At 37.4% G+C, this 14,182-nt stretch overlaps 1 protein-coding gene across 1 annotated transcript in view; it reads left to right on the top strand.

The window, feature by feature from the left end:
• The window catches only part of LOC130231773 (E3 ubiquitin-protein ligase TRIM39), a 17,710-nt gene extending 6,125 nt beyond the window's left edge, over window positions 1-11,585 (top strand). The window contains exons 4-9 of the mRNA XM_056461181.1: window positions 2,313-2,408; window positions 2,742-2,975; window positions 4,832-4,979; window positions 5,089-5,130; window positions 5,247-5,273; window positions 9,233-11,585. Of these exons, the coding sequence (XP_056317156.1) occupies window positions 2,313-2,408; window positions 2,742-2,975; window positions 4,832-4,979; window positions 5,089-5,130; window positions 5,247-5,273; window positions 9,233-9,771 (1,086 nt within the window). The 3' untranslated portion in view covers window positions 9,772-11,585. The remainder of the gene's footprint in view (window positions 1-2,312; window positions 2,409-2,741; window positions 2,976-4,831; window positions 4,980-5,088; window positions 5,131-5,246; window positions 5,274-9,232) is intronic.
• Window positions 11,586-14,182: the final 2,597 nt, after the last annotated feature.

Below are 14,182 nucleotides of genomic sequence, written 5' to 3' on the forward strand. Positions count from 1 at the left end.
AGGGTGTGAGATGTGATTTTTTTTATAACAATGGTTATTTAATCATACTGCTGGGAGTGTTTTGTGTTTATAATGTATTTGGTTTAGGCCCATAATGGGTATTAATACAGCAATTAGGGTATATTCCTAAAAATATATATATATTTTTTTTTTCGTGAACTTTTTAGCTCGCGACCCGCAATAAACAATTCCAGTGACTTGCGACCCCCACTATCCTCAGAGTTAGTTATAAACATACAAACATTGCACACAATGGTACACACACACAAGTAGGAACGAGTATAAACGGGTTTATTGACAACACAAAAAAGTGCAACAATCTAATAACCATATCATTATTACCAGTCATTATCCATTTGTTTAATTTAATATTAACCTCACTTAATGAGAATGGTAGGCATAATGTTTACAGCACAAGACTATTCTTGGTTTAATTTTGGAGACAGCCATTTGGAGATCATCCTCTAAGTTCAGTCGTGGCCTTTATTTTTAATCTACGTGAGTGCCGCAAAGGTGTCAAAGTTTAACATTGTGCTGTAAAATGAATCTGCTGCAACTAACACTATTGCTGTGTCATTAATCTACCGTAATAACCCCAGGGGTCGCAATCCAATGGAAAAAGAATTGAAAGGTTGATGGCTTTTATTTGCATGTTGTTTTATATGCAATTATTAACTGCTATTTTTTATTCTGTAGATTATGGATGAAATATGGTCATTCTAGTAGTTTAATAATATATATGATATATTTGGAAATCACCAAGTGAACACCCCCCCCCCCCCCTGTTGTCTCTCAACCCCCACTTTGGAAACCACTGTTTTACATAATGCCATCTTTATGTACATACACAATATGTTCACGAAAATGGTCCTTTAGATTATAAAAGATTTCTATAAAACTAAAACTGTTTTTTTTAAGAACTTAGTAATATGGATGCACCGATCCCGATACTTGGATCGGATATCGGTTTAATGCCGCATATTTTTGCTGGATCGAGTATCGGCCAGCTGGTACGCATCATGTTTTTAGTTAGATTGTGCCATCTGTCATATACAGTAGGCCTATAGGTCTGTTAATTTTTTACTAAAGAAGATATATTATTTGAGTTTAGCACCAGAACTATAGAAACTGTATTATGCTTAAAAAACAACAACACAGTATCAGGATCGGATCTGTATCAGTCAATACTCAGAATTTTGGTATCGAGATTGGATTGGATCCCTACCTTTTAAAAAAATGTTCTAAGGGGAATGAAATTTGATTCTTCTATAGCATCACAGTGAAAATACCTAATTGGTTGCATGTTTACATATTAACAATGTGGTAAAAACAATATATAAATATATATAACCTTACATTTTCTACTAAAAATAAATTAGATACTAAGAATATTAAGCAGTGGGCATCACGGTGGCGCAGTGGGTAGCATGATCACCTTACAGCAAGAAGGTCACTGGTTTGAGCCTCAGTTAGGTCAGTTGGCATTTCTGCATGGAGTTTGCATGTTCTCCCTGCATTCGCGTGGGTTTCCTCCAGGTGCTCGATTTCCCCCACAAGTCCAAAGACATGTGGTATAGGTGAATTGGGTAGGCTAAATTGTCCGTAATGAATGAGTGTGTATGGATGTTTCCCAGTGATGGGTTGCAGCTGGAGGGGCATCCGCTGCATAAAACATATGGTGGATAGGTTGGAAATTCATTCTGTTGTGGTGACCCCAGATTAATAAAGGGACTAAGCTGAAAAGAAAATGAATGAATGAATGAATATTAAGCAGTAGATCAGTTTCTAAAGAAAAAACACACACTACAAAATGTTAGGTTGTCTTAACCCAGCACTTGGTCAAATATGGACAAACCAAAGCATTGAATTAAAAAAAAAATTGTAATTTAAATATAAACTTTTAGACGAGTGGGACACTTGGTTATGTCTGCTCATTCAACATTTAAGACAGTTATGATTCTATTGCAGTCAATTAATATCGCACACCCCTACCCAATAGCTATTTTGCAGTCTCCTTAAAAATAGGGTTCAAAAATGATGTTTTTGTGTTACTCTCACTTATCAATAGAAGTTAAACTTTTATTTTATTTATTTTAAGTTTAAGTCAGTCTTTGTATTTAAAACAATTGAAGATTTAAAAACAAAGAGCAGTAATTCTTAAAATACATTTGGCATGCACAAATGATTTGTAAATATGGTATTGCTGTTGCTTTAGCATTTGTTTATAGTATAATGTGGCCTTACCAATATGCATTACTGGTACAATCTGAGGCGTTTCCTGTGGCATCATTTCCTGTTTTCTTTGAACACAGATAAAGATTTCTATCACAGAGACAGAGACACAGGAGATGGCCAGGGTGAGGATGCAGAAAGCGGAGGAGATCAAGCAATCACTAGTTGACATCAAAGTGAGTAATGCAGTAGCTCTACATCTTTTCTTCATCCCTCAACATTACAAATCCTCCAAGGCTTGGAGAAAAGTGAATTGTGGTTTTAAAGTTAACATCACATCAAAATCAATTTAATCACGTCAACTTATCAATTATAAAAAAACAAAAAAATAAATAAATCAATTATTAAAAACTACTGTATTTTTATATGAGGGCCTATACAGGGAATAAAATACAACTGCATCAACTGTTTCATGCTGCATTTTATCATAATAGAAAAATCCTGATCTATAAAACCTCGATCTGACTGACATGCGTCTTCATTTCTCTTCTCATTCAACTGTCCTGCAGGCGCTGGCACAGCACGAGGCGCAGCGCTGCATGCAACTGTTCGGGGCTCTGATCAGCTCTCTGGAGCGCAGTCAGGCTGGGCTGCTGGAGGTTACAGAGATTAACCGACGCTCAGCGGAGCACCAGGCCGAGCTCATGATCCGAGAGCTGGAGCAGGAGATTACAGAGCTCCGCACCAAGAGCACAGAGCTGACTAAATTGGCCCAAACTGACAACTACATCACTGGACTGAAGGTCTGTTACATGACACATCAGATCTTATTTGGGTAATAAGAAAAATGACTTAAATTCTCAATTTATTGTCATTGTAACATAATTTAAAAACTAAAAAAGTCAAAGTTATTATTGGTTCTCTAGATTTGCCATTAAAACACCTATTCAGTTTCAGTTGGAAATACACTCACCGGCCACTTTATTAGGTACACGTGTCCAACTGCTCATTAATGCAAATTTCTAATCAGCCAATCACATGGCAGCAACTCTATGTATTTAGGCATGTAGACATGGTCAAGACGATCTGCTGCAGTTCAAACCGAGCATCAGAATGGGGAAGAAAGGTGATTTAAGTGACTGAAAGTGGCATGGTTGATGAGTATTTTAGAAACTGCTCTTCCAGTGGGATTTTCACGCACAACCATCTCTAGGGTTTACAGAGAATAGTCTGAAAAAGAGAAAATATCCAGTGAGCGGCAGTTCTGTGGGCGCAAATGCCTTGTTGATGCCAGAGGTTATAGGAGAATGGCCAAACTGGTTCGAGCTGATAGAAAGGCAACCGTACCTCAAATAACCACTCGTTACAACCGAGGTATGCAGAACGCACAACATGTAGAACCTTGAGGCGGATGGGCTACAGCAGCAGAAGACCACACCGGTTGACACTCCTGTCAGCTAAGAACAGGAAACTGAGGCTACAATACGCACAGGCTCACCAAAATTGGACAATAGAAGATTGGAAAAATGTTGCCTGTCTGATGAGTCTCGATTTTTGCTGCAACATTCGGATGGTAGAGTCAGAATTTGGCGTCAACAACATGAAAGCATGGATCCATCCTGCCTTGTATCAACAGTTCAGGCTGGTGGTGGTGGTGTAGTGGCGCGGGGGATATTACTTGGCACACTTTGGGCCCATTAGTACCAATTGAGCATCGTGTCAACGCCACAGCTCACCTGAGTATTGTTGCTGACCATGTCTATCCCTTTATGACCACAGTGTACCTATCTTCTGATGACTTTTTCCAGCAGAATAACGCGCCATGTCATAAAGCGTGAATCATCTCAGACTGGTTTCTTGAATATGACAATGAGTTCACTGCGCTCAAATGGCCTCCACAGTCACCAGTTCTCAATCCAATAGAGCACCTTTGGGATGTGGTGGAACGGGAGATTCGCATCATGGATGTGCAGCCCTCAAATATCCAGCAACTGCGTGTTGCTATCATGTCAACATGGAGCAAAATCTCTGAGGAATATTTCCAGTATCTTGATGAATCTATGCCAGGAAGAATTAAGGCAGTTCTGAAGGCAAAAGGGGGTCCAACCTGGTACTAGTAAGGTGTACCTAATAAAGTGGCCGGTGAGTGAATATTGCGATATGAATGTAATTTCACCAGATGATTTGAATAGCTCTACTTGGAAAGATTTCCTTAATTTAGATCGGCTGGGATAATCAAGTATTTTTCTCTGTAGTGCTTCTGCATAAATTATAATAAATTACAATCTAACAGTATTCAAGTACAGAAATTGAACATTCAAATGTAAAATAACATGGTCATCATTTTAAAAAATCACATTTAATAATATCTTAATCTTGTAATCTTTAATAATCTAATCCTGAGATGTGACTATTCCAGATACACACATTGCAATATCGATGATCAAACGATATATTCTACAGCCCTAGCACTTTCAGTCCATTGCAAATCAGTGTATAAATATGATACAGTAAACCTATAGACATCAATGGGATCCAGGCCACTGTTTCTCAAATTTCTAGAATGCATTGCTTGTTCCTATTTTGCATAGAAAGAAAATATACATGATCTATAGTGAAGAAGACCAAGCTGAGCTATTGCTCCTCTCGTGTCCAACAGGGTTACTCTGATGCCAATACTCCTGTTTCGGTGAAGGACTGGTCGAATGTTTCTCTGAGCTGTGATCTCGGGACTGAAGGGATCTGTGCCTCTGTCTGTCAACTACTGGAGCAGTTTAAAGAGGAGCTGCGGAAACAACCTGTGGCCTGTGAGTGACAGCTGTCAAACACGTAACTACAGCGCCATCTAGTGGCAGATGGAGATGTTGCCGCATGCATTTTGCCCCATGCAGCTGACATTGTCTGTTTCTGATCTAGGCCCCTCAGTGTCTGCCATCCAATCACCAGCCAAGTCAGTCAGTAAGTATTTCTTTTGTTGACAAGTGTTTCTATTATCATGATGCATTTTATATCTGTGGATCTATGTAATGTGTTTAAACAGTTTCCAATAATGTGACCGTCTTTCTGTTTTGCAGAAGTGAAGAGAATACAGGAATATGCAGGTAGGAGTTAAATATTACATTTTATTGCTTTAATTGCAGTGCATGTATAAGCAGGTGCCATAAAGATTTAGTTTTCTCAGGACTTGATAACGTTGCCCTGTTATACATAAAGTCCTAAATAGCTGAGATAACGGTTTATTGATTGTTGATTCTTGCATGTCACATCTGCATAAGGTTGCAAGACTTGTATTTCTACTGTTCTTGTGTGAGTATTTGGGGAAAAGGATGACATGTTTAATTTGACCTGAAACTAAACAAATAAATACAGTGAAAGTAAATGTTTATGAATATAAATATAGTTGTTAATATTTGAAGTGGATCAAAAAGGTTTATAAAAGTGTCAAACTACTGAACAGCATCCATTCTTGTCAATTTCATCAATTTAAACAGTAATTTAAACGTGTAGACTTTTTGATCCACTTCAAATATTGCCATTGAAGAACCAAGAGATGATTATGGTTAAAAACAAATAGTTTTTAATTGTTGTTACATTTGTTGCATTTATTCTTCTTCTTCTTCTTCTTCTTCTTCTTATTCTTATTATTATTATTATTATTATTATTAGAGGTTAAAAAAATTAAATATTGAGTAATGCTGTTGTATACACTAGGGATCCTCCGATTGATCGTCTGGAGATTGGTATCAGCTGATAATCACATTTGATGACTCAATTGGTACTTGCTGATCTGACTGATCTCATAAACCAATCGCAAGTGTTTGTGTTAGTTGGAGATGCATGTATATGTACATGCAAGATCTTGCATGTATTTAGGCCTTTTAAGAACTGTGTTTTTGACAATATTGCATGTTCACTAAAATCTGTCTGGAAATATTAGATACATTTAAAAAATCTTTAAATAAAAATTATATTTTTTAACATGAATAGTTAATAGTATAACTTCTTCTAATTTACTTATTGCATTAAACAGTAGTTTATTGGCCTATTTCCTTTTAGTAAAGAAGTAATGGGTTTATAGGTTTGCATTTGAACTTCTTATGCATTAAAATGCGCTCCAAACTTTTTCTTAATTGAGACATGTTTTTTTTTTACCATAAGTTCAAGTACAAACTATTATAGCATATTCAACAAGCTAATACATATAGTGTTAATGCTGATACAGAAGTACATGACTAGGAACATAACAAAAAAAATACATTACTAAATAAATAAATAAAATAAAAAAGGGGAGTATGAGGGACTTAATCTAGTAATAGAAACAAGTCCAAGGCATGTGAAAGCTTTCGGGCATTTCTGTTCCTAATGAAGTGAAGAGACCTTACGAACATCTTCAGATCATTCATCCACCCATTGAAGCGGGGTTTCACCTTTACAGATTTGCATCTATGAATAAAGTGCTTAGCTAGAAAAATTTGATTATTTACAAAAAAGTCTAGGTCTTTGTTAATTGAGACATGTTGTTTCCAAATTGCATTGTTAGTCATTTTTCATACCAATTTTTTGGTTATAAGAGACGTGTTTAAGGGATTATATACAGCATCCTTAATTTATTCTCTTAGGTAAGGAGAGGTCTCCACTTAAGTATTATTAAGCTTAAAGCATCAGAATTGGTACTCTGCATCGGCCGATCACCTTGACAAGGAATCAGTACTCGTTATCTGTTGCAAAAATCCTGATCGGAGCATCCTTAGTATACACTACAATTCACAATTGTGGGTCACCATGATGTGTTGAAATTTTAAATATCTGTTTTCTATGTGAATATACCTTAAAATCTAATTATTCCAGTGGTTTACAGCTGAATTTTCAGCATCATTGCTCCAGTCTTCAGTATCATACGCTTCTCCAGAAATCTTGCTAATATGTTGATTTAATGCCCAAGAACTTCAACCAAAAACTCTCATACCATTAAATGTTTTTCCTTTCAATTTAATGCATCTTTATAGAATAATATTCTTATTTTCTGTTTTTAAAATACTCATACTGAGCTCAAACCTTTGAATGCTAGCCTAGCATATTCCGAATAAATGACTTCTTGTGCAAAAAAAAAAAAACACTCCAGTGCAGTTGAGTTTAACCATTTTAAAATCCATTCAGATGAGTGCACTTTTAGCTTAGCTTAGTATAAATCACTGAATCGGAAGACCATCTGTAGTTAAATTGTAATATCATTGCACCTGCTTCAGCCATGGTATGGCAATAAAGTTCCTTGATTATTATAACAGTATATGTTCCAGCCACATTGACCTAGAAAATAATGGGTATGAGAAGACTTTTCTATCTGCCTTAGTTGCACACTGGAACTACATACGTGTCAAGCTTTAAAGAGCCACTATTATGGGTTTTTGAAAATTCCCTCCCATACAGTGTTTAACACAGCTCTAAGTGAATGAAAACGTCCAGCTGAGGGGTAAATCTGAAAGTGCATCTTCATTCATTCATTCATTTTATTTTCGGCTTAGTTTCTTTATTAATCTGGGATCGCCTTAGCGGTATGAACCGCAACTTATCCAGCATTTGTTTTATGCAGCAAATGTCCTTCCAGCTGCAACCCATCACTGGGAAACACATACACACTTATTCACACACACATACACTACGGACAATTTAGCCTACACAATTCACCTGTACCACATGTCTTTGGACTGTGGGGGAAACCGGAGCACCTGGAGGAAATCCACGCGAACGCAGGGAGAACATGCAAACTCCACAAAGATACGCCAACTGACCCAGCCGAGGCTCAAATCAGCGACCTTCTTGCTGTGAGGCGACAGCACTACCTACTGCGCCACTGCATCACCAAAGTGCATCTTGTTTAAAATTATTGATTTTTATAATAAAGTATTCGACTCAGAGTCGTTTGAATGATTTGTCGTTCGTCCAGATCTTTTGCCTGTTTATATCAACGTCGACACAAAGCAATACCTAATATGAAGTGGTGGATCCGGTAAAACGTGAACGTGCCTTTCCCTTCAAACACTAATGGAGTGCAGGTGTGTGTGGGACTGATCATGACTAAAGATAAGTGAACGTTCTGATGATTAATCCAATAATCTACCCTGCAATGGTGGATTCGTTGACCGTTTGTTACAGTAAAGATCAGAAAGGACTATTGATGTATTGGACTTTGTCAGAGCTTGACAGGAACTTTACAGTGCACAGTGCATGGACCAGTTTCTTCCTCCATTTCACAAATATAAGTAAATTAGATAAAGAAATTGATGCCTCCATGTTTTCTCTAGCTTGCGAATTATGTTTTTAATTGCGTTTTGTTACTTGTAATTGCTTCATGCGTACTGTATCTAGTTAACTCTTTATATTCTCATATTGCATCTAAAACCAAGTTGAAAACGCAACGAGCGACGCTTTCTTTACAGATTTAAACGCATTTGTGAGCTCGCGATCCCCTGCCGTTTGTCATTTGTTATGGCCACCGTCAGCTGTTCCTACACACATGTGGCGGTCAAGTTTCAAAATAGTTCAGCTTTTGCCACTGTTGGTAAAATGTCAACAACAATGTTGATGAGCTGTGGTGAGCGTTTCTCTCTGTCTCACGCTGAACGCAGTCAACCAATCGCAACAGACTGGGTCAGCAGATCAATCAGTGCAGATTAACATCACGCTAAGGAGGGGTTGGGAACAACTGAATCACTGAACAAATCATATAGGAGTCGTTAAGACAATTAGTTAAGAATAAATGCATATTATAAGACAATGAAAGTGTTTTTTGACCTTGCATGCATATAAGCCTGATGTTGGAGACCTCCAAAACCAAAATATGACCTTTTAAAATGCATAATAGGGGCTCTTTAAATAGGATGATTATGCAAAAATTAGATGCAAATGGTCTAATTTGATTTAATGATCTATGCTATGCTAAGCTAAATGTGCCCCCCGCCATACCAAGATTTCAGCTGAATGGATTCAAAAATGGAGTGTTTCTCTAAATAGCAACAGCGGTAAATATCAAAAAGGTACTTACTTTCATGTTTTTCCTCAGTGGATGTGACCCTGGACTCCAACACAGCCCATCCACGCCTCATCCTATCTGAAAACAAGAAGATGGTGTGGTGCAGTGAAAGTCAGCAGCACGTTACCAACAACCGTGGGCGCTTTGACCGTGTTGTCTGTGTGCTGGGCCGTGAGGGCTTCAACTCTGGACGACACTACTGGGAGGTAGAGGTAAACGGAAAGACCGACTGGGATCTGGGGGTCGCAAGTCATTCCTGCAACAGAAAGGGTAAAATCAAAGTCAGTCCCAGCAACGGATACTGGTTTCTTAGCTTGCGGGACAAGAACAATTACGCCTTCAGAACCGAGCCTCCCACTGTGCTTCATCTCAGCACAAAACCTCAAAAAATGGGGCTATTTGTGGACTACGAGAAAGGCCAAGTCTCCTTTTATAACGTTGATGCAAAAATGCACATCCACACGTTCATGGACAACTTTTCTGAGACCATTTATCCATTCTTCAGTCCCTGTACCAACAAAAACAGCAAAAATGAAGCTCCGCTGGTGATCACACCTGTGCTAAGCTGAAAAGTAAAATGAGAAGCAAACCACTTGTAATTGATTCGTCTGCTGACGCATCAGCAATTCATTTTCATTAGTGCTTTTTCACAACTGAAATGGTCATTCTAAATCCCAGGTAAATGAATGCTGAGTTTACTCGCGTCATGTTTTAGATTGCTCACTATTTACCCAGAGTTAACAGTTAATCCTGGGTATTCATATGTTGAGGTTTCACACCATACTTTACCTGACAAAAGTCTTGTCGTTGATCTCAATTGTAAGAGCAACAAATAATAACTTGACTTCTAGTTGATCATTTGGAAAAGTGGCAGAAGGTAGATTTTACCAGTGAACTGCATCCCAATCATCACAAATACTGCAGAAGATCTATTGGAACCCCCATGGACCCAAGATTTTCACTGAAATCAGTCAAGTTTGGTGAAGTAAAAACCATGGTTTGGGGATACAGTCAGTATAGGGCATGAGAGAGATCTGCAGAGTGGATGGCAACGTCAACAGCCCTAGCTATCACATTTGTTCTGCCCATCACTTTACAAACCACAGGAGAGGGCAAATTCTTAAGCACGATAGCGCTCCTCATACTTCAGCCTCCACATCAGAAGGTCAAGGTGCTCCACGATTGGCCAGGCCAGTCACCAGACATGAACATTATTGAGCATGTCTGGGGTAAGATGAAGGAGGAGGCATTGAAGGTGAATCCAAAGAATCTTGATGAACTCTGGGAGTCCTGCAAGAACGCTTTCTTTGCCATTCCAGATGACTTTATTAATAAGTTATTTGAGTCATTGCAGAGATGTATGGATGCAGTCCTCCAAGCTCATGGGAGTCATACACAATATTCATTCTTTTTCCACTGCACCATGACTTTATATTCTATACTGTACATTATTTCTGTTAAGTGACGAAACTTTTGTCTAAGCAAAGTCAGACCTTACTGTCCTAATTAAATAATTAAAAATACAGCATGATCATATTTTATTTTGGTAAAATTAGTGTAATTTAGAAGCCTTTGCCTTTCATATAAGCCACTTCTGATACAAAATGATCAACTAGAAGTTATTATTTCTTGTTTCCTAAAACTTTGGATAGGCGACAAGACTTTTGTCAGGTAGTGTACATACCTAAACACTGGGTTTACATTCTTGATTGAACATTAACGGTATCAGTGTCATTGATTTGGAAAATGTAGCATGTGACCTATTTACGTTAAGTGTCTAATGGCATGTACAGTATGGCCAAACGAGATCTTTTCCTAAGTGGACAATTTGTAAAGTAAAAATAAGAATGATGAGGGTTTTCTTCATTCCTGTGAATTTTCCAACACTAATTTTGTCACTTTTCTCCTCACATGCTGAAATGACTGTAGAGACTGTTCAAAGTGTATGAATAAGAGGTGTGTGTTTGGTTACTAAACACAGTTTGAATTGCCTTACTGATAAGAATACTTTCTAGAAATGTAAAAATAGTCCTTTAATAACAATACAAATCGGCTAGTCCTGTTTTCTATTATCAGAATCAGAATCAGTTTTATTGCCAAGTGTGCTTCACACACACAAGGAATTTGTTTTGGCTACAGAAGCTTCCAGTGTACATAAAGTGACAAGTGACAACACAAAATAAATCTGAAAAAATAAAATAATAATCATAAAAAATGATGAACATTAAACAGATGCGGTTAGTGAAGAAACCTGGATGTTGAATGTATCATGACTAAACGGAAACTTTGACAAAAATATCATATTCTGGATTAAACCAATTAAATAAATGAGTTTGTTTCTTACAAATAAAACAAGAGTGGAAATTCAAATTCAATATGAACAACAATGAATAACAATATCATATATATATATATATATATATATATATATATATATATATATATATATATATATATATATATATATATATATATATATATATATATATATATATATAAAGTTGAATATTAGTAGGCTACATTTACAGTATACTGTTTAGTTACTATATTGGATTACTACTCCACATACTCCCTTATGAAAATTCAGTTTTACCACAAAATATATAAGTATACAATAAATTAATTTATTTCTAGAAAAAATGTGGGTAAGCTATATTTGTGGGTAACCAAATTTTAGTGTGATTTTACAATTGTAAAGACTACTAAGACTGTTCAGGGCTCCTCAGTTTACACTCTTTGAAATGTAACACTCGCTTGCTGCATTATATGTTTCTATGAGCATGATGAACAAACATTACGGTTTCAGATGACAAGTTACTGCAGGTAATCTCTATCTTTATAACATCCCGCCCTTTTACTCTCTTTCGCACTTGAAAAGCACCAAGACGAGGCACTGTTTCACAACAAAGGAGCGAGACTGAAGTTATTGCTACCACTTACACAATACTTGACAACCGCCTCGTGTCTGGTAATGACACTGTAATCACCACTAACTATCTATACATTGTTGTCTTTGCCGCTTTGGTAACTCCCAAACAAAATCCTAACGGTATTTTCTCCCTACACGTCCTACTTGTCGGAGCATGTCAAAAGTAACTGTCGGGAGAGTGAGAATAATACCTGAGGGCTGACTGAAACTGCGGGGCTGCGGTCCATCAGTCCGCCGCCAGGTGGCAGATTCATATTTCATAACCACACTTTATTAACGTTTCCAAACGCAAACACGTGGCAGTGTAAGCAACTTTGGCTATTTATTATTTGTACAAATATCACCGTACCTAACACATTTGGCTGTCAAAAATGTATTTGGTAACTCTGAAGTGTGACTCAGAAACAGGCATAAACGTGCATTTCTAGTTGCAGTTGAAGCTATTCTCCATTTTGATACACCTTGTTTTTGTTTTGTTTTTAAACAGGGAGTACTGACCTGTACATAAAACAGTATACAAGGGAATTAACAACAAAAAATAAATAACTCTGGATTACAGGATTACCCTGTATTAAAGTCAGGGAATCATAAAAAATCTTGACTGATGAAAAAGTGTTTAAAATTTGGTACAGTCGGCATACATTTTGTTTTGTGTGATACACCTTGTAGTTATCTACCTATACACTCGATGAGCAGAAACAGAGCCTAGACATTTTTTCCAGTCATTATTAAGATTTAAGGGCATTATTGTAACTCAATGCATGAACAAACTGTAAAACACCTGTGATAAATAAGTAGGCTACATAAGGATTCATAATAGAAGTGCCATATTTCTACAGATTTTTATACTAATTACTTTTAAATGCAAGTGTTTTGCATCAAGGTTCCTTGACTTCCCCAGAATATTAGTTGAAAACACTGACATGTGGTTTGAAGGGTCCTATGCTATTTTTGTCTTCGCCGTCTCCAAACTGGTCTTTATGACAATGACTTATCGGCACATCAAGGAACATAGAGTAAACTTCACAACGCTGGAGACCAAGGATGGTTGTCAGCGACAGCAGTAGATATTGTTCTGTGTTTTGTAATTGTTTACTGTTTAAGTAGATCATTTTAATTAATGAGAGGCTTCACTTTGCCAATATGCTCCATGCAGTCTCATAATGCTAAGCTATTTGAAAGTGTACCCTACTGAAAAATCCAGCTTAAACCAGCCTAGGCTGGTTGGCTGGTTTTAGCTGGTTGACCAACCTGGTTTTAGAGGGGTTTTGGCCATTTCCAGGCTGGTTTCCAGCCATTTCCAGGCTGGTCTTAGCTGGTCAGGCTGGAAAATGACCAGCTAAAACCAGCTTGACCACCTAGCCAGGCTGGGAGCCCAGCCAAAACCAGCTATGGCCATCTTAAACCAGGCTGGTCAAGCTGGTTTTAGCTGGATTTAGCTGGTCATTTTCCAGCCTGACCAGCTAAGACCAGGCTGGAAAAGGCTGGTAACCAGCCTGGAAATGGCCAAAAACCCTCTAAAACCAGGCTGGTCAACGAGCTAAAACCAGCCAACCAGCCTAGGCTGGTTTAAGCTGGATTTTTCAGCAGGGTAAATAAATGGAAAACACTTGAGAATCGCAAGCTATGGGCAACAGATATGACAGATAAGCTCAAGGAAACAAATTATAACACCTTGTGACTTTTGAATTCATCCACATACACTGATTGTTTTTTTGTTTTTTTTGTCTGTGTTTGTTGTGTTTTTTTATTATTATTTAATAAAATACCTAAAATATTTGACTTTTTTTTGGTTCCCTTTCTGTTCTAACAAGTTATATTTCATTTATCTTTAATTCAATTCAATCCAAATTTATTTATATAGCGCTTTTACAATGTAGATTGTGTCAAAGCAGCCTAACATAGAAGTTCTAGTAAATTGAAACTGTGTCTGTTCAGTTTCAGAGTTGAAGTTCAGTTTCAAGAGTTCACACTTAGCTGATGATTGATTATAAAGCTTGTTTGGCATGCTGTCCCAAGAGAGAGCCCTGAGCTCAGAAGATCCTCGAGCC

Source organism: Danio aesculapii, chromosome 7, assembly GCF_903798145.1.
Source record: "Danio aesculapii chromosome 7, fDanAes4.1, whole genome shotgun sequence".
NCBI lineage: Eukaryota > Metazoa > Chordata > Actinopteri > Cypriniformes > Danionidae > Danio > Danio aesculapii.